Raw genomic sequence first — 20,340 nt, 5'->3', positions numbered from 1 at the left:
TTAATCAACCGATAGATATTACAAGCGTGTTGGTGTTTTTTTAGGTCAGTGAAATTCTACCGATCCTCTCTCTTTCTCTTTATCTCACTGTCTTTCTCCTTTGTCGATATTGAAGAAGGTTCAAGCACGATGCTTCTTCTCTTTCTAGTGGCGCGATGTTTATCGATCGAAAGTTCATTCTCGATTCTCGATCCCACTTTTCGCCACGATTTTAAGCGAGATCACGTCGTCGACGAAATTCGTCGCAAGGATTTGACCTCGTTACGAGCGGTGATAAATCTTTTTTTCTTCTTCTCTCTTTTTTGTTTTCTATTCTTTTTTTTTTTTTTTCTTTTTATAACGGTAAAGTGAAAATAAAATCGCGGTTAGAATACATTAGTACGATGATCTACTTCAAACGGATTTGCAAAATTTTCGCCTTGTTCTTTCTATGCTCGAATGCGATGGGTGTGGGTATATAAATAAATGCATACGTACGTGAAAATGAAACAATATTCGAAGTATATTATCGAGTATGTTCCTTTACTCGAACATTTTCAAGTACATATTTGACGCATCATCGCGATAAATTACTTTTATGCGTGGTTAGTAAGATGAACGATAAATAAATTTCTAAACATAGTCTCTCTAATTATGAATAATTGTAAATTGCGTGAATTCCATAAAGAGTTCACAAGTTAATATTTAACAAAGATTGTTTACGGTATCTTACATCTTTAATATAATTTCACTTTTCAATATGTTTATAAAAGAATTTAAATTTGTGCTAAATATTTCTTATTCACGAACTACGATTTTCTTGGGTGCGACCTTCCTGTTTCTCAAGCTATTGTGTTCTTTATGCATCCGCCTACGTACAAATATATATATACACACACACACACACACACATACACACAAGTCGCCTACAATCTTCTATAAATTGAAACACAGACTATTCTAAAGCTAAAGCTAAAAGAGAATAGAGTAAAGATGGAATTCGCAAGAGCAGGTTTAATTCAGGAAGAGTTCGTTTCCAAAATCGTAAGAAAATCACGGTTTACCTTATGATTAATTATACTTAAAACATCACGCTTACGATTATATAATTATTTAATTACTTAATTTACTCAACATATGATTACTTAACGAAAAGCGTTGTAACGTATACGCATTAAAAAGTAATATATTAACCATATATATATATATATATATATTTTTTTTTTTTTTCTGGAAAACGATTAAATATCATACCATAGAAAATTGCACTAAAATTGAATAATCTCCATTCGTGTAAAATGTGGATTTTAAATGGAAATAAGCTTTTTAATTATGGTGAGAATTTTGTCTCTCTGTGATGTCACGGGAAATGATAGAAAGGATGAGGGAGAAAAAGGGATTAGGAACGAAGAGGGAAAGAGGAGAGAAGAAGCTGATGGTGGTAGCTCAAAGGTGCACGCTCAATTAAGGGGAGCAGACAGCGCGGAACGAACATTGCTCCAAGAAACGCGTCGTGCCAAGCATTGCTTGTCTTCTTACGTTCTTCCTTTTCTCTTTAAGTTTCTTCTACAAAGTCCGTTTTTCCTCCTTCTTCCTACAAAGTCCTCCTCTTTCTCCTCTTTCTCCTTCTCTCCTTATCCTTCCTTCTCCTTCTTCTGTGTCCTGCTTTCGGTGAAAACTACGCGAACACGATGCGCAGTATCTTACAAAATGTTGAAAACTGTTTTCACAACGACTGATCCTTTTACGCTTGGTTGAACTATCGATCGATTCTTTCGAATTTCGTAATAACTTTTTCTTCGAGATCCTTCGAAACAATTTACTTTTTATCTACACGTTCGATCTTTTATGTAATTCTTTGTAATACATTGATAACGATCAACATTCTGCCATTTTAATTTATTTCATTCTTAAAAGCTAAAACAATATTACGTTGATACTATCATTTGGTGAAATTTTACCGTGATATATCGCATTATTTATTTTTATATCATGTAAGAAAACAACGATTGTACGAATAGTTTTTAATATTATTTGATATTAGATTTTACAATTTTATCTAACTTTCACAGTGATTTAAAATAGGATTCGCTTTTGATGAAATTTCATTTAGGATTAAGACACCTGATATTTTGTTGTCATTCGTTAATCAGTATCGTTTTATATAGTTTTATTGATTTAAAGGACAAACTTTTTCTCTCTCGAATTGATCTCGATATTAAATGAAACAGAGAAATCGTGAGAATCACTGTTTGAGATCGTTTATCGTTACTCTATCTACTAGAAGAGAAATAGCATTGAGTTTGAATACTCGGTGCACGTGCAAACACAACGATATGTTTCTTACGCGGAAGTCCATTTCGCCTGGAGGGCTGGACGATGAACATAATCGTGCAAACGAAGGTCAAGAAAAGGTTACGACCGGTCTTGCCCCTTAAAAAATTTTCGATAGGTTCGTGGAACGGTTCCGTCGCGGTTTCTATCTACGAATAAACTCTTTAATTTTTCTAACTTTCGAGTGAGAAAATTTTTGAAGGGGATTAATGAGAAAAAAATTAGAAGAAAAAGAAACAGCAAAAAGCAAAAAGCAAAAGCGAGAAAAGGAGAAGTAAAATTCGTATCACAAAATGAAAGTAATTAAAAGCAAAGTACTTACTTCGTTTTTTCTTTCTTTTTATTTATTTATTTTTTTTTTTACTTTTAGTTAAAGAATTTTTCAAGTGGTCCCGTCGCGAGAATTCTGTAAATCTTGTTACCGAGGACCGTTACCAGGGGGAACAAGGTAATGTGTTACGTCGAAGCGCGTTTCTCGGCATGCGGGATCGTTAGTACGAACATTCACCCTCGGCACGTTCGTTCGTTACGTACGTACATACTGATTCGCATTTGTAATGAAATTTTCTTTTAGTTTGATTTCAGTTCGTAATCGAAAACTTATAAAGTATTATTTGGGACTTCTAGTACTTTGAAAACTCCATATTCCACATAGACTTGCGATTAATCTTTTTCAACGTCTTATGTAACGTTCAGCATTTATTCAGTCATCTAATAGATCAATTTCTAGAACAAAGGATTTTATTAACCTCGGAACAATAGCTCGTCTCGTGATTACTACTTCATTGAAATAATGACTGATTCTTATTCGCTCTTTTTTTTCTTTTTCTTTCCTTTTTTTTTTTGAAATTGCTTTTAAATGAATAATGAACGACACGAGGTCAACGTGCATGTCACGAAGATCGTAGGATCATCGAAAGAATCTTTCGTAAATCTTATTTCAGTTCACTGCTACTCTTTCTGGAACTATATGAATAAGACATGAAGATAATCCATAGACGTAGAAATCGTAAAGGCAAAAGATCTATCTCGATAGATTTTCAAACCACGTTTATCTTCCTTTCTCGACTTTGAGTAATCCTCCTTTAACGTCTACGATGAATAATGCACTTTTAGGGATCGGGTGTCATTGAATTTTTGTAAATCGGGCAAAAACATTTCTTCTTTATCGCTGAATTGGCTTTATGCTAATGAGTAAATCATAAACGAGGGTGCGCATATTCCGTACTTCCTCGCGTGATAAATAGTCAATAAACGGTAATAAAGCATCTCAACCATAATCGCTACTCGTTAATAGCCTATTCCTTTCAACTTTTTGTTATTCTGTCAATAAACATTATAGACTTCAATTAATTATATCGTAAGAACGAATCTGTAAAACACGAGAAGTCATTTAATCTTCTACGCTTGGTGCGTTAAAGTTCATTGACTGGATAGGTTACAGAGAGAAATAGAAAGAGAAAAACAGAAAGAGAGAGAGAGAGAGAGAGAGAGAGAGAGAGAGAGAGAGAGAGAAACGACTAAGTCACACCTTTTGGATAGACTCCAAGTACTATATAAGCGTTTAGGATTCCAGTGTTGACGTTAAAAGTGTGAATGAAAGTGGAAGCTGTGTCATAAAACATTCAAACATATACGCATATAGAATGTTTCTATTAGAGATAGTGGTTCTCCACTGACGTCATTCCTGACTAGTTTTTCGTTCTTATATAGAAGAAGACAAATAGGATAGAAAAGTTAGACGAAGCGATTCTATCAAAATCGATTCTTTCTTCGCCGAGAGCATCATCCCTTGCATGCAGAGAAGAAAAAAAGATGGAGAACGACGCGTGCGTGGGAGGTATATACTCGAACAGCGTCTGTCGTTTTCTCTCTTTCTCTCTCTTTCTCTCTAGTTATGTTCGCTTCGGCGTCGCCTTAACGGCGTCGTCGCAAACGACGAACCGACGACGTATTCCTATCGGCAGTACGCCGCGTGACGTCGACCGTACGTCCTCTTCTAGGCCACGTGCTTCCGCTTTTCTTCTTTCGATTTATACTTCGAATAACCCGTGTCCGGCTACAGTGACGATGTGTTCTCGTCTATCGCAATTCTTATTTTGATTCTTACTTGTGCTTGATACCTACTTATCACGTGAATGTCCACGACGCGTCGACGTAACATCGAGAAGAAGTAATTGTATATTAATTATCTCTCTCTCTCTCTCTCTCTCTTTGATTTCTTTCTTTTTAACAATTAGAAACTTTAAATCTATCTTTTTTGTTATGGGAAAAAGAAATCGAGAAAGTGTTGTATACTCTGACATTCCTTTGATCGTACCTTTCTTTCTTCTCACATTCCTTTCTTATAATCCTTTCTAATTAGAATTTTGAAAGTCGTTTGAAATTATTGGTACGATTGCAACCTGACGATAGTTAAGTTTATTACATTTCTTGTTGCAATTCATAAAGACAAATTGTTGATAAATGCACGTATATTTATTGCTTGATAAAAGATCATTCGATTCCGCTGATAGTTTTGACGTCGACAAACTGACTCAGACTCGGATATTTAACTGTACACGCGTCCGTTTTGCTCCGCATGAATCATTAATCCGCTTAAGGCTGAACGGCTATTCCTATTTTGAAACGAGTACTTACTTATAATCACCTTGATGTCTTCGAGGTATTCATCTTATCTCGTAAGCTGAAACCACGAAAAAGATACGAACGCTTATCTTTCGTTTCCGCGAAATTCGTCACTGGAAATTCGTGTTCCAAGAGAATTAATAGCTTTCGATTTTTATTGTTTTATTTATTTAATGATCGTGATAAAATTGAAATGAAATAAATATGATTTTATACGTAATAATTTTTTCCCGATCTATCTACGTAAAAATAGTTAAATAATATATTCAAATTTTCTTCCGATAGAATTTTTTCGATCAGATTTCTTTCGAATTGGTCGACGATGTTTTACAAGAAAAAAATTTATATGTTATTTAACGCGAAAGATCAACGTGATTATTTTAATATCATTAAATTATAAGACTGTTGTATTGTTTATCATTTTCAATATTTTATGGTGGATCGATCGATGCTTGAATTGTTCCGAGCGAGAAATGCTGGTATCAATGTTTGTAATCATACGGTCGATCGCATGGTTTATTATTAGGCCGTTTCCATTATTTGTAACATAGCGGCGAGACAGCTTCCAGTTTCGTTGTCAAGGCAATGGAATGCGAAAGAAAAATCGTACATAAGAAAAAAGGGAGGTAGCAACGAGGCCGTGCGAGGAGTGGCTGGGGGTGCACTGACGTGCTTAATCAGACTTTAATCTACTCCTCTCGTTTTTCTTCTTTTTCTTTTTTCTTTCGTTCGGCGACATTACATTATAAAGAAAGTAATAAGCACTCAGACACTAACAGCGAAATAACCACGACGGCTCGAATTGCAGATTAAAATGATAATCTTTCCTTCTTATATTCTGCTCTCTCGTCTTTTATCTTACTCTTTATAAAAAGCAGAACCATTTACATGTATATATATATCGAATCGAGTTGGAGAATATTCCAAGACAATTTGGGAATTCCTACCTAAAAATTTATATTTTATAAATATTCCTCAAATCGTTGACCGGCGAATACATCTGGAATAATCAACTAACGGAAATTAAATAGCTGAGATAATGAAATAATCGGAATTGCTTCGAGGGGAGTAACGATAAAGGGTCAGCTGCCCTAGAGCAATTATTAAAGAGGGTCGTTGACTACTTCGTTATTATATTTTCTAAAAATGATTCGATTGTAATAGTCATTTAAACTCTTTAAAACTATCCAAATGATTTTCTCTTAGAATGTCTATAGAAATACGTTCTATAAACTATAAATATATACAAATGTAATCCTTGATATTGAAGATTAATCATATGCCGATAGAGCATATGACTCTTTCTTACGGTTTATTCGAAAGTATGATTTTACGGTTGTTTTACGCGACAATTTTTCTCTTGAATAGTGATTTCAATGTAGAAATATGCTTTGCCAAGCAAGTTTTTCCTCGCTCGAGAATGGATAAGACGATCTCTCGTGATTTCTCGGAGCTGTCTATCGGGAATTTGTGTCGGGAAATTGTGTAGGGGGAAAATGCAAGAAGAAAAAGAAAAAAAGCCCGAAAAGAAAAAAAAAGAAAAGGAAAAGAGAAGTCTTGAATAGTAGCTATCTTCTTGTGTAAACTATCCGATGTATAGTAGGTGTACCAGTCTCGAGTCTCGGAGTCAAAGGTAAGCCAGCTTGAATACCTCTATTACTGCTCGGGTAATGGCTCCTTTAGAGGAATTCGTTGCGGAGAAAAGTAACGTAACATCGCCTCAAAAAAATCGTTCAAAAAAAGACTCGAAAAGCTCGAACGATAGCACGATAGCGACCACATACTTACTCACTTGATATTTTTAGGATCAACGATCTTTGTCCGATAGAATTATTTTCCACAACAACCTAAACGTCTCCAAGAACGTTTCCCGTCCTTAATCTAGGCAATTGACTTAACGTTTAATTAATCATTTGCCAATTTCATTCGAAACGTTTATAATATTTTCGAGGAGCATAATAACAGACTATAATTACGGCATCGTGGTAAAAACAAAGTCTATTGTATGTAAATAATGTCGGAATGAATTTTGTTGTATATCTATTTTTGAAGAAAATTCAAAGGGACATGAGCGAATTTATATAAAATTCGTTTGATAATTAACTTCTTCTTAAATTGAATAGACGGATTTATAAATTATAATACAAAAGGAATAGATATGCGTGCTGAGATAATTATTGTTAGTAGAAAGATGACAAGATATCGCGTTATAAGAGCGAAACGGCGTTGATCATGTTAACGGGACGTGTAAATTCGCGGAAATTATTAACGAACGATTTTTCATGCGTGCCAGCCGAAAAGTTGGCCGCTGATAAAATTGCCTTACCCATGGCTGTTAATTAATGGCTTATTAAAGTCTAGCGGTCTCGTTCATTGCGAGAGCAACGGCCTGTGAAAATTGGCCGTTATAATTTCACGAGTTCGACTTTCAAACTGTATATTTGTTTATTTTTCTTTTTCGCTTACGCATGAAATATTTTTTCTCTTTTTTCTTTTTTCTTTTTCCTTGTTGATCTCGCAGGTCTAATCACAAACGTGGAATTGCTCGATCACGCTATTTACCTTCCCTTCCTTCCTGTTACCAGTAGCACACTCTTTTCACTTCATCGACGTCACTTCCCTCGTCTCGAGTCAATTAACGTTCCCGGGAAATTGTTTGAAATTGAATTTTCCTTTCTCTCCTACTGTCCGAAATGTGAAATCGAGGAGAAATCGTTTTGTCCGCCGCAGATGAATATAGATTTTCAATCGTGTTAAAAATATATTGTTCAGTACTCGGATTATTTCAAGATAATATATATTTATTGTGTTTATAATTTAATTGATGTTATAAATAATAATAATAATAATATATATAAACAAACGAATAATTAATAAAAATAATATGTACTGTCATAATTATGGTAATTTTTAACGATAATACCGTGTCACAAGTAAAAATAGTTACTAACTATCGAATGGACGGATTTCGATGGGAACTCTTAGTGAATTTAATTACGCGAAATGAATATATATATATATATATATATATATATATATATATATATATAAAATAAAATAATTAATTTTGTTCTACTTCTACTATTTTAATAGAATTGTAAGTAAGTATTTGGATATACCGATGATGCGTAATAATAAGGTACAGTTGGATATCTTAATATATAACTCGTTAAATAATTTTGTTGATATTGAGGCCAATACGTATATCCATTATTTGATATTGTACCTGTTGCCTGATTCGTACCATCTTGATAGATCTGTTGCTGACTCCAGGATTGTTGATCGACATTCGTTTTCACTGGTTCGTTGTTACAACCATCCATAATATTAGACACCATATAAACGCCAGGTTGATATTCAGTAGCAGGGAAAACTAAATTACTGTATAATGGAGATTGATAGTAATTACTGATCGATGACCATGTAGGATAGTTTTGTTGAAAGTGGTCTTTTATTAATAAATCAGAGTTCTTCGTTTGTGCCGAGCCAATAATAGCATCACGTTCTTCATTCTGTTTTAGTTTTTCCTGTTAAAATAAGGAATAATGATTTGGATTAGATAAGATATAGAAATCGAAATCACTTTAAATTAAAGTTTAAAATTTATGCTAAAATTACCTTTTGAAAATTGGATTGCGTTGGTTTTGACATCGTAGTTAATACTGCTGTAAAGGGTCTAGGATCAGGAAAATTTCGTAAATTTGGTTTATCCATCAAATTTTCTAATTTCGATGATTCGTTATCAGTGACGATGTTTTGTATATTCGGTAAATTCAATTTGATTAGGGATTCCTGAGGATTTTCTAAATTATGATTTTCCTGAACGTTAGGAGAGATTTGGTGGACAGGATTTAATTTGTCTGCATTTAGATTAAATAAAGTTCCTGAAGTAATTGATTCTTTATGAATTTGATTTGCTTGGTTTGTTTTATCTAAAGAAAAAATGTAGATATTAGAGAACACCATTTTCTTTTTTACGAGCGTTATTAGAATTTTTCGATTTGTATAATAACAGATTTGGTTTATTCTATAGAACATAAAATAAAATTTAAATAATAAATCTAAAGTCATTTCATAAAATCTTCATCTCTTTGTATATAATAATACAATATATCTAACCTTCAATTTTTTTAATGTTTGCAGTAGGAGATTCATCAAAGTTTGACATAGTTTGGTCGTTTAGGGACGAGTCCGATTGAACAGCAATGCTTTCCCCGGTCTTCCCAGAATCGTTTTTAATTTCATTGTCGACGGATTTTTTAAATCGTCGATGAACTATCTGAATGAAATAGATATATAGTTCTTTTCTGAACAACGAAACTTTATCCACGGAGTTAATGGCGTTTCGTTAGAAAGTAAACTTTCGCGAAATTCGTTGATAATCAAAAAGCTGTACTCACCGAAGGAATTGTGTGTTTGCGAATTAAATAGGACGGATGAACAACTGAATGACCACCTATTTTCACTGCGTGTAGTTGTTTTGGATACGAGTATCGTGCTAGAACGTAATTGTCTTGAGAAGAACCCACCAAAGGATTGCTGACTTGAGGTCCATTCATGTATATAGGAGTAAATCCAGATTGTCCATAAGAAAATTCTGATGTTCGATATTGATGGGGCATCAATAAAAATTGTCTTTGAACTGGTTGATATTGTGCATAGGGTCGAGTATATTCTGGTTGAACGACAATGTCGGCAATAGTTAAGCATAACTTAACGATTGAAATCTGGAATATAATATTCAGAAATTAAATATCCGTAATTAATTTTCTCTCAAAAGCAAGAAGAAACTCTATCATTCCATCAATGAAATTCATCACGTTCGAGGGATTTCAACGTCAAAGAAAAATGAATTGTCAAAAGGGATACAATTTTCTTACCAATATTCCAAACTGTGTCTTCATGATTCTTTGATAATCGTTCGGTATTTCGTACGAAACTGATCAGACGAGCGAGTCCAACGGCTCATTTATTCATGAGTTTGCTGACGCTGATGTAGCATCAAATTATACATTTTTCTTTTTTTTTTTTGCTATCTGGCAAATCGGGGGTGTTGAGAAATTCAATACGAAAAATATCATATTCGATCTTGAGTCATGGAAAGAAATAATTGCGTTAGCTGTTGTGGAAGTAGGTAGGTGTGCATATCCGCTTAGAAAAGTATTTGGCAAAGGTTGCAAATTTCTTTTTTTCTTCTTCTTTCTTTTCTTTTCTTTTTTTGTCTTTCTTTTATTTATTTCTTTTATTTCCTTTCTTTCTTTATTTTTTCGAACGACTTATGAACAAGTACTCGTATTCGAAGGAGAAATAAAGTGGAACATATTTATCAAGTATTTGTTAAGAGTAATTGATCTGCACGCTTCGCGTATTGTTCATTGCAGCATGGACACGTGTTCAAAGACTGCCTGAGTAGCAGTGAATAGATGTAACTCTCTTCGTGCAAACCATACTACCGCTTACGTTCATCCGCCTGTCTACGAAGTCTTTCCCATTGTCTAGAACCCTTCTGATTTTGGAGAGGGAGGAGTGTTCGCATGCAAGGAAAGCACGCGAGTAAAGCGAGCGTCATGTGCGAACAGTCGATAAGGGTTCCTTTTGCTTCTCTCCCTTGGTTCCTTTCACCTTGTCGTTAGCTTCCCCGTTGCTTCGAAAACTACAGGCGTTATGTGTGGATCGTAGGAGAATATAAAGTAGATTTTCGAAGGGATTCTGATTGTCTTCGAGACGTTTTTTCATGCTTGATCGTGATTTGATTTTTCTTCGTTCTTTATTTCTCTCTTTCTCTCTTCTTCTCATACGACAAAAAAAAAAAGATATAAAATATTTCAGCGATACTAAAGGAACTGTTCAAAGTTGTCCTCATTCATGAACAGTATTTACTTGAATCTAGTTTGAATAATAATTCAATAGAAGAGTAATAGATTAAGGTCCGAATCTAGTGACCCACTTTGCGTGTTAATCGGGGCACGTCAGCAGAAATGCTTGGCCTCGAAGTGCATCGAACTCGCGGAAGGATGCATTTTTGCACATTCCATTATAATCTTTTGCAATCGTGCGTTCTATAGTTAATGTCGAACGGAAGTCTAATTCAATGGTGCGCAAACTATGTGTTATCGAAAAATTCTTGAGTGCTAACAAAATTTTCATAAAACTTACATATAACGATAATAAAATTTGAAAGTAATACATTCTGTTTTTACTTTGGAAATATAAAAGGACTAAACAATGATATCATTACTGTCTTTCTCAAAATAAACAAGAAAGAAGCATAAGTATATATGTATATATAATAAAATTAATTCAACCATTAATCGAAATAATCTGAGCGTACGATTATTCTTTCTGATTCTTTTATTTCCAAATGTGCTTTCTTACATTTCTTTTTTATGACATTTATTTCTACGGACGTGAATCGTTAAAAAGAAAATCTCGCAAGTTCTGAATGTTTTCTATCCTTTTTTCTTTTTTTTAATATTTTCGTTTTCTCTGTGAAATATAGATCAAGAATACCGAATCTTATCGACTTTCTAAATTGTTTAGATTGCGTATTCGGTACGTGATGCCGGCGACGCATTTGACGCTGCGCGAAGAGGACGTGGTAAGACTGATCTTGGAGTTCCTCCACAGTCGCGACCTTCACATCTCGCAGCTTTCGCTAGAACGGGAGACAGGCGTGATAAATGGACAATACAGCGACGACGTACTCTTCTTGAGACAACTCATCCTTGACGGACAATGGGACGATGTGTTGGAGTTTATTCAGCCACTCGAAGCGCTACCAGATTTTGACATGAGAAAATTTACTTATTCTATATTGCGGCATAAATACGTCGAACTATTATGCATCAAGTCGGAAGCCAATCTGATAGCCGCTGGTACAAACGGAAGCGTCGATAACGCTGTCGAAGAAGTGGTCAAAGTTCTTAGCGATTTGGAGAAGGTTGCACCGACCAAAGAGGAATACAGTAGCTTTTGCCTTCTTCTCACGCTTCCACGACTCACCGATCACCTACAATACAAGGATTGGAATCCTAGCAATGCCAGAGTACAGTGTTTCCGCGAAGTTCATCCTTTGGTTGAAAAGTTCCTGCCAGGCGATCGAAAATCGAACGATCTAGTTCATCCGGTAACATCGGCGAAAAACGACAGGCTTATTCAATTGATCATCAAGGGTATACTTTACGAATCCTGCGTTAATTATTGTCAGGCCAAGGCTACCGGTTCGAAGGAAAGCGAACAGGTAAAGAAAATTTATTAGTTCGATAGTACTATGATTAGAGTTTTATTTAAAGTCATAGGATCATTATTTTCTATCATTGTATTACAGGTCGAGATGAGCTTTTGCAGACTGTTAGACGGTTCTATCGGCTTTAGCGACTCGGATCTGAGCCTATTATCCTGGTTGCAAAGTATACCGCCGGAAACTTTCGCTGTACCTTTCGCTCAGAGAACATTGAACGTCGACGTGGAACGTCTCGAGAGGCCGTCTTTGGAAACTTCATGGACCGAGCACATGTTGATAACTCCCATCAAACCGAAGACTTTTCCGCACAGCGCTATGCCCTTTACAAGACCTAGATCGGCAGCTGACATGATGTCGCGTAGTTTGGTACCAGCTTTAGAGGCTGGTCCAGGTCCTAAAAATATGCCTATACCATCGGCAGCTCTGATGGCATTATCGACCGGTGACATAAATCTTATGTCGAGATCCTCCTTCGCTAGTTTTCATTTGACCGGTTTTAAAAATAACAAATTAATGAATACTAGCGTGGATAGGCTCTTCGAGAACGAAGGTGATGTCTTCCTTAGTTCTAGCTATGCTGATTTTCAACTGTTACCATCGATACAAGAAACAACGACTAGTAGTCATCCTAAAGTTCCACCAAGGATCAGAGGACAATCTAAAAGTCCTGAAGGTTGGTCATTTTTAAATCCCACTCGCTAATCAAATCGTTTGGAATATCGATATAAATCGACTATATCTTATTTCTTTTTAACATTAAAAGGTATCAAGGCGGCTGATCCATCAGCGGCGTCTACGCCGGAACGAAGAGTTTCAGGTAGAGAATCGCCAGCACCATCAACAGCTAGAAGCTCTAGAAGAGACTCCTTGGCCGAGAAACCTACCGGTGTCGCAGCAAAAATTACGGAACCATCGGTGATCCCTAACAGAGCTATTCCAGTGGATCAATTTGAGCAAAGCTATAACGGTGATCTATTTAAAGAATATCAGAAGCAGAAACAAAAGTTGCAAGAGACGATTCAACAGAAGGAAAGGGAAAGGGATGAATTGGTGAAACAGTTGTCGACTCCGTTACCTGCTCAAATGGTAGAAAAACGACTACAAGCTGATGGGTAAGTCGAGAATAATCTTGAAACATCTTTCCTTCTTCAAGATCTACATAATTTAAGATTCATAATCGTTTCACGTAAAGCCGGTTTCGAGTAACGATCTTATATAACGACCTCAACGTCACGACTAACTAAGAAGGAATGCTCGATTAAAGGTAACAGATATCCATTTACAATTTCATCAGCTTTATAGTTTGATTTCTCGCCAAAGTAAATACCCAGCCGAGATGGCTCACATCACGTACCATGGCAAATAGTATCATTTTCCCTGCTGCATCGCCTTCGCCGCGTCGAATTGCAGTTAATCAAGCCGAGTGGTTGATTACATTCCCCGACAGATGGCGGTATTAGAACGTCGAATATATATCGCGATCCGAAACGCGCGCCAAGAATAGATCGTTCGTGTGGTCTAGACACTGATATGGCGCCATTCGAAATAGCAGCGAGAATCGCTATTAAACATGTTTCTTACTTTGTTTTCTTCCTTTTTTTTTTCTCATTCTTTTCGGACCGTCTTGCACTGACCTTCCAACAATATCTATCTATCTCTAATTTTGTTTCGTTATTAAAAAGAAATCGTCAATTTCAAAATAGATCATCCTTTTAGAGGATCATATTCCGTCAATCATCGGTAACAACGAGTTTATGTTGTTCGTTGCAGTTTCCCCATGGTACTTCCGCGCGTAACATCATCCTATTAAGTTGCACAGTTAAAAAGGCTTACGTGTTCGCTCGATCGAGACAAAAGTAATAAAGATCAGATCTATTATGGACATTCCCATAGCGATAATAGGGTCGGCCTCAATACGTGAATGTATCGGCCCCGATTCGATTTAAAACGAAAGTGGAATTTGAGTATGGTTCATTGACATCCTCGATGGACATTGTTTCGAGGCCGGATACCGGATGTATGGAACCACAGTCACGGGCGAAATCGTGACCGTATGGCTTTGCTTTGCCATTGCTCGTCTGCTCTCTGGTGATTCACTCTCATGGCTTTGTCGTACATATTTATGGTGTCATTTTTTCGTTCATGCGCGTGACTGCGTTGAAAGGTACGTGCGATCATCAGGGATCTTTTGAAATATGTTCCTTCTTCTTCTTCTTCTTATTCTTCTTCTTCTTCCTTCTCCTTTTTTTTTATTTACTGGAGATATTCAAGATAAAAATAGATGAATCTTGGATACCTACACGCGGAATTTATCGTGGATTAACTTATTATGTCGACTAACGGAGCAGAGATTTTTGAAAGTGCTTCGCTTTAGTTCGCTTTCGTGTCTAAATTTCTCTTTTCTAGCTTACTTTTCTTCTCGTTGAAATTCCTCGCTTCTTCGATTACATTTAGAATGGCAATGATTGATCTTCTCGTTACATTTGTTCGTTGCTGAAATAAATTCCACGGAAAACTTATTTCTCCGTTTCTCTTGGATTGGATTTCACTGGATGGTCGTTCACGTCAAAGACAAGATCAATGTAAATACCTGGCTTTCTCTGCTCCAAAGAATCAATTTGAATCGCATTTGCGAAGATATACTTGAGAATTTCATGTCAATGTTTATCTCTGCTAACTCATCTATCCTCTCCCTCGTATTATCCAAAAAGAGATGCATAATTATTTATCGCGAAACTTCTCGATTTTCAACAAATCAATCTTTATTTTTGAAGAAAGAAGCAAATTTCCCATTGAATAATTATTTCTATATAATCTGACAGAAGTCTGAAACGTTTGGCCTCGCTTAAAGAAAGTTGTTCTATTTGAAAAGATTGTCTGAATATTTCTACGATTTACTATATATGTAACGATGCAAATCAGCGAAAACACGATGGTTTTGGAGTCCGACCTGTTGATGCTAATCAATTGCATTTCATTTGTACGTTCGTTCAACGTGCGTAGAGTATAAATCCATAGTATATACATCGTTTAGAACAAGTGAAATAACTGTGCCGCACCGGTTCTTTCTTCAAAGCCTTTCGATTCACGACATCTGCTGGATATCATCTTCTCGCGAATGAGCTACGCGTCTACTACGCACGGACCGTCTTACGGATATACACTTCTTCCTTCAAGAAGAGTAACCATCTCTACTCGACTAGAAACCAATTTAACGTACTCGATACAAAATGTTCTCGCGACGGACACATTTATCAACTTGATGTAATAAGAAAAAGTGTTGATTTTTGTAACTCGTTAAATTGGGAGGAACAGGGGGAAAGAAGTTAAGAATTTGCACAAAGTAAGTAAATACCTATTTCTTTATGAATAGTTAATATTTAACCAACGAGAGTGCAATGTACTATTTATGAATTTTAAATCGATAGCGAAAAGCCTCGTGAAAGTTGAGTTTCACGTGGCTACTCGTGCGATGAACATATGCGCTTCCTTCGATCACAATGCTTTTTATACGTTCTGATAATTCAAATAATATTTTTATTTGCCAATTTATATATTTCCCTATATATATATATTTTTTTTTTTATAAAGTATAAAATATAACATAAAGCATTTAAAATAGGTCGCTTGGAATAGGAATGAATAACTATGAAACGATAGCTAGCACGATATGAAACAACTTTTACTTGAAATATTTCTTCTTATCTTCAAATTGAGAAGAAAATTTGGGCTTTTTTTATTTTCTTTTCTTTTTTTTTCTTTCTTTCTTGAACAGTTTATCCTTTATATTACAAACATCTTTCAAAGTTTTCAGTCTAATTCTGTTTCTGTTTCCTTTTTTTCCTGTTCGAAGGAATGATCGATCGATCGATCAAACGGCATTTGATTTTTATTGGGAGACGCGTAAGTGACGCTATCAAATGTTGGCATCGCACCGACAGGAATGGAACGAAAACAGGCTACGATAGGTCGCGACTAGCGATACGCTTTGTTATTATGAGAGAAGTCAGGCACACACAGCGGTCAGAACGGTTGGTTCTAATGGCAGGAGGCTGTCGAGCGAAGCTCGTGGAACGGCTCCTGCTCGACTCGCCGATACTCGACGCCGAGCTTCCTTCGTGGCAGCATCGCGACGCCGTGTCAGTATATCGCGAGTACAACGAGCTTGCTTGTCCGTTCTTCATCATCTTCTTTTTATTATCTTTATTATTTTTTTTCTTTTTTTTTTTGTAAGAGAACTCAAAAGGAACGAGTTCAAATTCCGCGACTTCTTTACCAATTATTCTTTACGAACAGTGAACGATTTTCATTCTTCTTCTTTCTTTTTTATTATTATTATTTTTTTCGTTTATTTGTAATTTTTTTCTGTTTTTTTTTCTTCTCTTCTTTTCTTCGTTGAAATAAGTAACCTTCGTGTCGACGATATTTTTCTTTGATTTTGTTTTGTTATTGTTTTTTTTTCTCTTTGTTTTCTTTTTTTTTTCCTTTCGTGAGTGTACTCGCAAGGAACGTTCTCTTCTTCGAGTGGAATAGTTAGATTCACATTACGATGTCGAATCATCGTAGCTGAAGGAGCTCAGAAGCGTGTAATTGTTACGTGCAAGGAACGCTAGCGAGGATGATTTATCACAAGCCGACGACACCGCGATTCCGTATCGCCGAGCGTGTTTGCGTGTCTGTAAACAATCGGCCGATATACAATAAACAAAATCACAGTAGCAGCTGTAACTTGAGGAGCTCCGGTTCTACACCGCCTTGCGTTAATCGGTAAATCGTTATATGTTTACTTTTTCTTCCTTTTTCTCTATTTTTCGTTTTATTTTATCCTTGTTTTTAACAATTTTTTTTTTAATTATAAAAGCGTTGAAACAGTAGCAATAGCAATATTGATTTACTCGTATCAACGTTAATTCAATATCTTCGAACGTGTAAGAACCATTCGCCTGAAAATATTGCAGAAATATTTCAACCTTCATAATGAAGTTCGAGATTATTCGATTTTCCTTTGCCTCGATCGCAGGTGCGCCAATTTGAAGCGCGGATGTGCAAGGCCTTATGAATAATTTCCTCTCTTTTCCTGCTCACCAGGAAATTGACGATATGCGCGCTCTTATTTTCGTGATTCATCCTGCCGTTTCACGGACGAGCTATGTATACACTTTGTCTACAAATCGTACCGTTTTTCGAAGAAATGAAAAGAAAAATAAACAAATAATAAAACTAAAAGAAAGAATGAAGAAAGAAGGAAAGAAAAAAAGAAAAAAAGGACCGATAAAGCGAACTCGATGACGCGGCATGATATTGTCTAACGGAACGAGGACTATAACGGACGACAAATAGCGAAATATTTGCGATAACTATTTGGAAAATGGTGAAATCCCGTAGAATCTTGGAATGAAATAGTAGAGCAAAAAGAAAAGAGATAGCTAGCGGAAAAAAATAAAAGATTAGGGGAAGCGTGTTTGTTAGGTGCTTCGTGTTTTAGTATCTCATACTGCCGTTATCCTTTAATTGGCTTTAACAATAACTTTATGACGAGATTTTATGTATGTAGATATGTGAGGTAGTTTTATGAATAGGTAGTGATTATGAATTACACACAAAATAAGTGATAAATTTAATTTTTTACTAACAGTAAAACAACTTTCATAATTATTGATACATTGAAATATGTAATATGTAATGTTATAATTTTATCGTCCCTCGATCAAGAAACAAATTATTTCCCGATCATAATGATAAATAATTTCAAAGTTTCCGTTAAATTGATTAGATTCTTAGGGAGTGATTAATGATTTCGTGGACATAACTTGATTATGTTTTCCTTGAACGTTTACAGTATAAAGCAACCTTTGGGTAGCAAAGGTCCTTCTCCGGTTCATGCAAGTACACCTGTAAGATCTGGTATTCAATCGCCAAAGCCGATGATAAATGGTTATGATCAAGTCACGTAAGTATTACGATAAATGATTCTAAGACAAATTTCAAGTACAACTAAATCTAAGATGATGCTAAGAGTTATGACTTCTTTTTATTTCAGGAGGCAAAATTCAGCACCGTGCGTTAACGAATCGGGGATTCACGAGAGTCATTACGATATAGTCAAGACGACGAAGGTAAGTCGATTTTTACCTTTTCTTTTTTTTTTCTTTCTTCTCTTTCTTAACCATCTAAAGAAATTCATTCGTAAACTTCTCGTGTACATCTTCAATGATACTTAAAATTAATACTCATTCAGATTTATTATTCGCAAATTATTCGAAAGAAAAGTAAAACTCGCTTTGATTTTGACTGCTCTCACAAGGGCACTCTTTTATCTACTTTTTAATCTCAAAAAAAGAAAATTAAAAAAGGAACCTATAAATTGATTCTTCGAAGCTAGGTAAAAGGTTTAGAATAATAATTAATAAGGAGATTAAAAAGTACTTTTTTATAAATGGATGAAGAACTTTTAATCTCGGCTTTAAAGCGTTTATTCTATTTCCTCGAACGTTCTTGACTCGTTGGAAATATTAAGAAATTTCTCGTTAATCGTACTAATTGCTTTTAAGTGGCAACCGAGCGTGGGTGGTCGAGCGTTTTCTGAGTATTATCAGACATCGTTCGATACTTATAAGTTGATTCTCGATAATCATTCGTTATCTTCGTGCAAAGAACGACTCTTGATTTCAAGACGAATGTAAAGTATTATTTGACTATTTCCCACGAAAATATGTGAATTTTTGTTGCCTTTGAAATCCAAAAGCGTAGAAAAAAGGCAGGACACGGTGTACTTCCGTTGCCGAAGATCCCTCCGGATAATGTAACAATGGCCGTGTGGCGTCAGCCGTAAATTTGCATTTAAAAGGCTTTTGTAGCTTTACGACGGAAATGTCGGCGGTAGGAAAAAAATAAAAAAATAAAAAAATAAAAAAACAACGAGAGAGAGAGAGAGAAACAGGTTGATTATCGTGATCACGACTGACGAGTAAAATGTTATTCATTTTTTAATCTGATTTCATATGCATTTGTTCGCGATATTCAAAATTGATTAGGTTTAATTATAAATGCACGATCCAAAAAGAGTTTGAAATCGCAGTTCTTCGAAGTCGGTATAGATCGTAATAAAGTATACCATAACAGTTGACATCATTGTCTTTGTTTGGTTGCGTTGATGAGTCAATAGGTCATGGTCAGTTTCGTGTTTATTTATTTTTTTTTCTTCACCATTTTAGTTAGCAGCGAATAGACGTATCGACTTTTACAAGCAGTATCGAAACGAGAACTTTCCTTATTCGTTGATTTCAGTGAAATTGCAACACGACCGGTCAATTACAAGCCTGGTAAACTTGTACATACGTACGGTATTTGAAAATAGAATATGAAAGGAATATATAACGGTGATTTTCGTCGGGTGAAAATTTCTTATAGGTTGTCGTTATAACTTGTCAACGTGAATGTCTGCTCGTAAGCGTGACCATATCAAAGGGTTATACGTTCTGTTCACGTTCGTGGATATAAACTCGGCCAGAGTCGTCGTATACATGTATATACATATGTATGTGTACGAGTCGTGCATTCCCTTGAGGTGCACCGTACATCAATCTGTCACTTGCTCATAGCAAGTTGCTGCAGGTAGGTACATATGTATACATTGCAGCATCCAATAGAATATAATAAAAAGAGATCTAAACGATGTATATAGAAGAGTTCTAGTACGATCATTTCAAACTTCACGTCTTCCATTTTCTCTACTTAATATTAATAATTTCATGTTTCCTTTGAATAGAAGATTGATGTCATAATTAAGAAGATTCGAGTCAATTCGTTCTTTGATCTGTCTAGTAAATCAATTTACAACATCTGCATTATGGAATTCGCAAGGTCTCGGGCACCCACATGTGAAATTCTAACGACCGTTCTAACTACTAGACTCGCTCTTGAATAATCTCCTCGTGTGACGACGCAATTCGCTCATGCAAATCGAGCGCACGCGTTTACAACGAACGTAAGATACGCCTTCGGACAAACCGCGAAACATCGAGAAGACGCGTGTCCCCACTTAAAGAAACGCTTCGCAAAAATGGTCGTCTAGCGTGGGCGAGCGTATTTTTCTTGACTTTCAACGATTTTCTTCTCGCGTTGTTTTCGTTTTATATTCGGTGATGATCGTTCGG

At 35.7% G+C, this 20,340-nt stretch overlaps 2 protein-coding genes across 8 annotated transcripts in view; one reads left to right on the top strand and one right to left on the bottom strand.

Moving 5' to 3' along the window:
* Positions 1-20,340, top strand: part of LOC122637982 (WD repeat-containing protein 47) — a 47,663-nt gene that overhangs the window by 5,032 nt on the left and 22,291 nt on the right. For 4 of the 6 annotated variants that reach the window (XM_043830564.1, XM_043830565.1, XM_043830560.1 and 1 more), the window contains exons 2-6: positions 11,482-12,181; positions 12,269-12,857; positions 12,948-13,296; positions 18,024-18,134; positions 18,225-18,300. In XM_043830564.1, coding sequence (XP_043686499.1) covers positions 11,501-12,181; positions 12,269-12,857; positions 12,948-13,296; positions 18,024-18,134; positions 18,225-18,300 — 1,806 coding nt within the window. In that variant the 5' untranslated portion in view covers positions 11,482-11,500. Of the gene's footprint in view, positions 1-4,283; positions 4,487-6,415; positions 6,575-11,481; positions 12,182-12,268; positions 12,858-12,947; positions 13,297-18,023; positions 18,135-18,224; positions 18,301-20,340 lie in introns of those variants that run through there. The other 2 variants (XM_043830563.1, XM_043830562.1) reach the window with 2 other exon arrangements.
* LOC122637990 lies at positions 8,007-10,164 on the bottom strand. 2 transcript variants are annotated; one of them, XM_043830583.1, is made up of 5 exons: positions 9,822-10,164; positions 9,342-9,668; positions 9,061-9,216; positions 8,560-8,873; positions 8,007-8,468 (listed from the first exon to the last, which is right to left on the bottom strand). In XM_043830583.1, exons 2-5 carry the CDS (start codon positions 9,649-9,651, stop codon positions 8,028-8,030), a joined length of 1,221 nt encoding a protein of 406 aa, XP_043686518.1. In that variant the 5' UTR covers positions 9,652-9,668; positions 9,822-10,164; the 3' UTR covers positions 8,007-8,027. The 2 variants fall into 2 exon arrangements, with proteins under 2 accessions (XP_043686518.1, XP_043686517.1); XM_043830582.1 differs by having other exon boundaries at positions 9,061-9,220; positions 9,822-10,160.

This window comes from Vespula pensylvanica, chromosome 2 (genome assembly GCF_014466175.1).
Source record: "Vespula pensylvanica isolate Volc-1 chromosome 2, ASM1446617v1, whole genome shotgun sequence".
Lineage (NCBI taxonomy): Eukaryota > Metazoa > Arthropoda > Insecta > Hymenoptera > Vespidae > Vespula > Vespula pensylvanica.
Note: the sequence above shows the minus strand (reverse complement) of the source record. Positions and strands in the feature narration are given on the sequence as shown.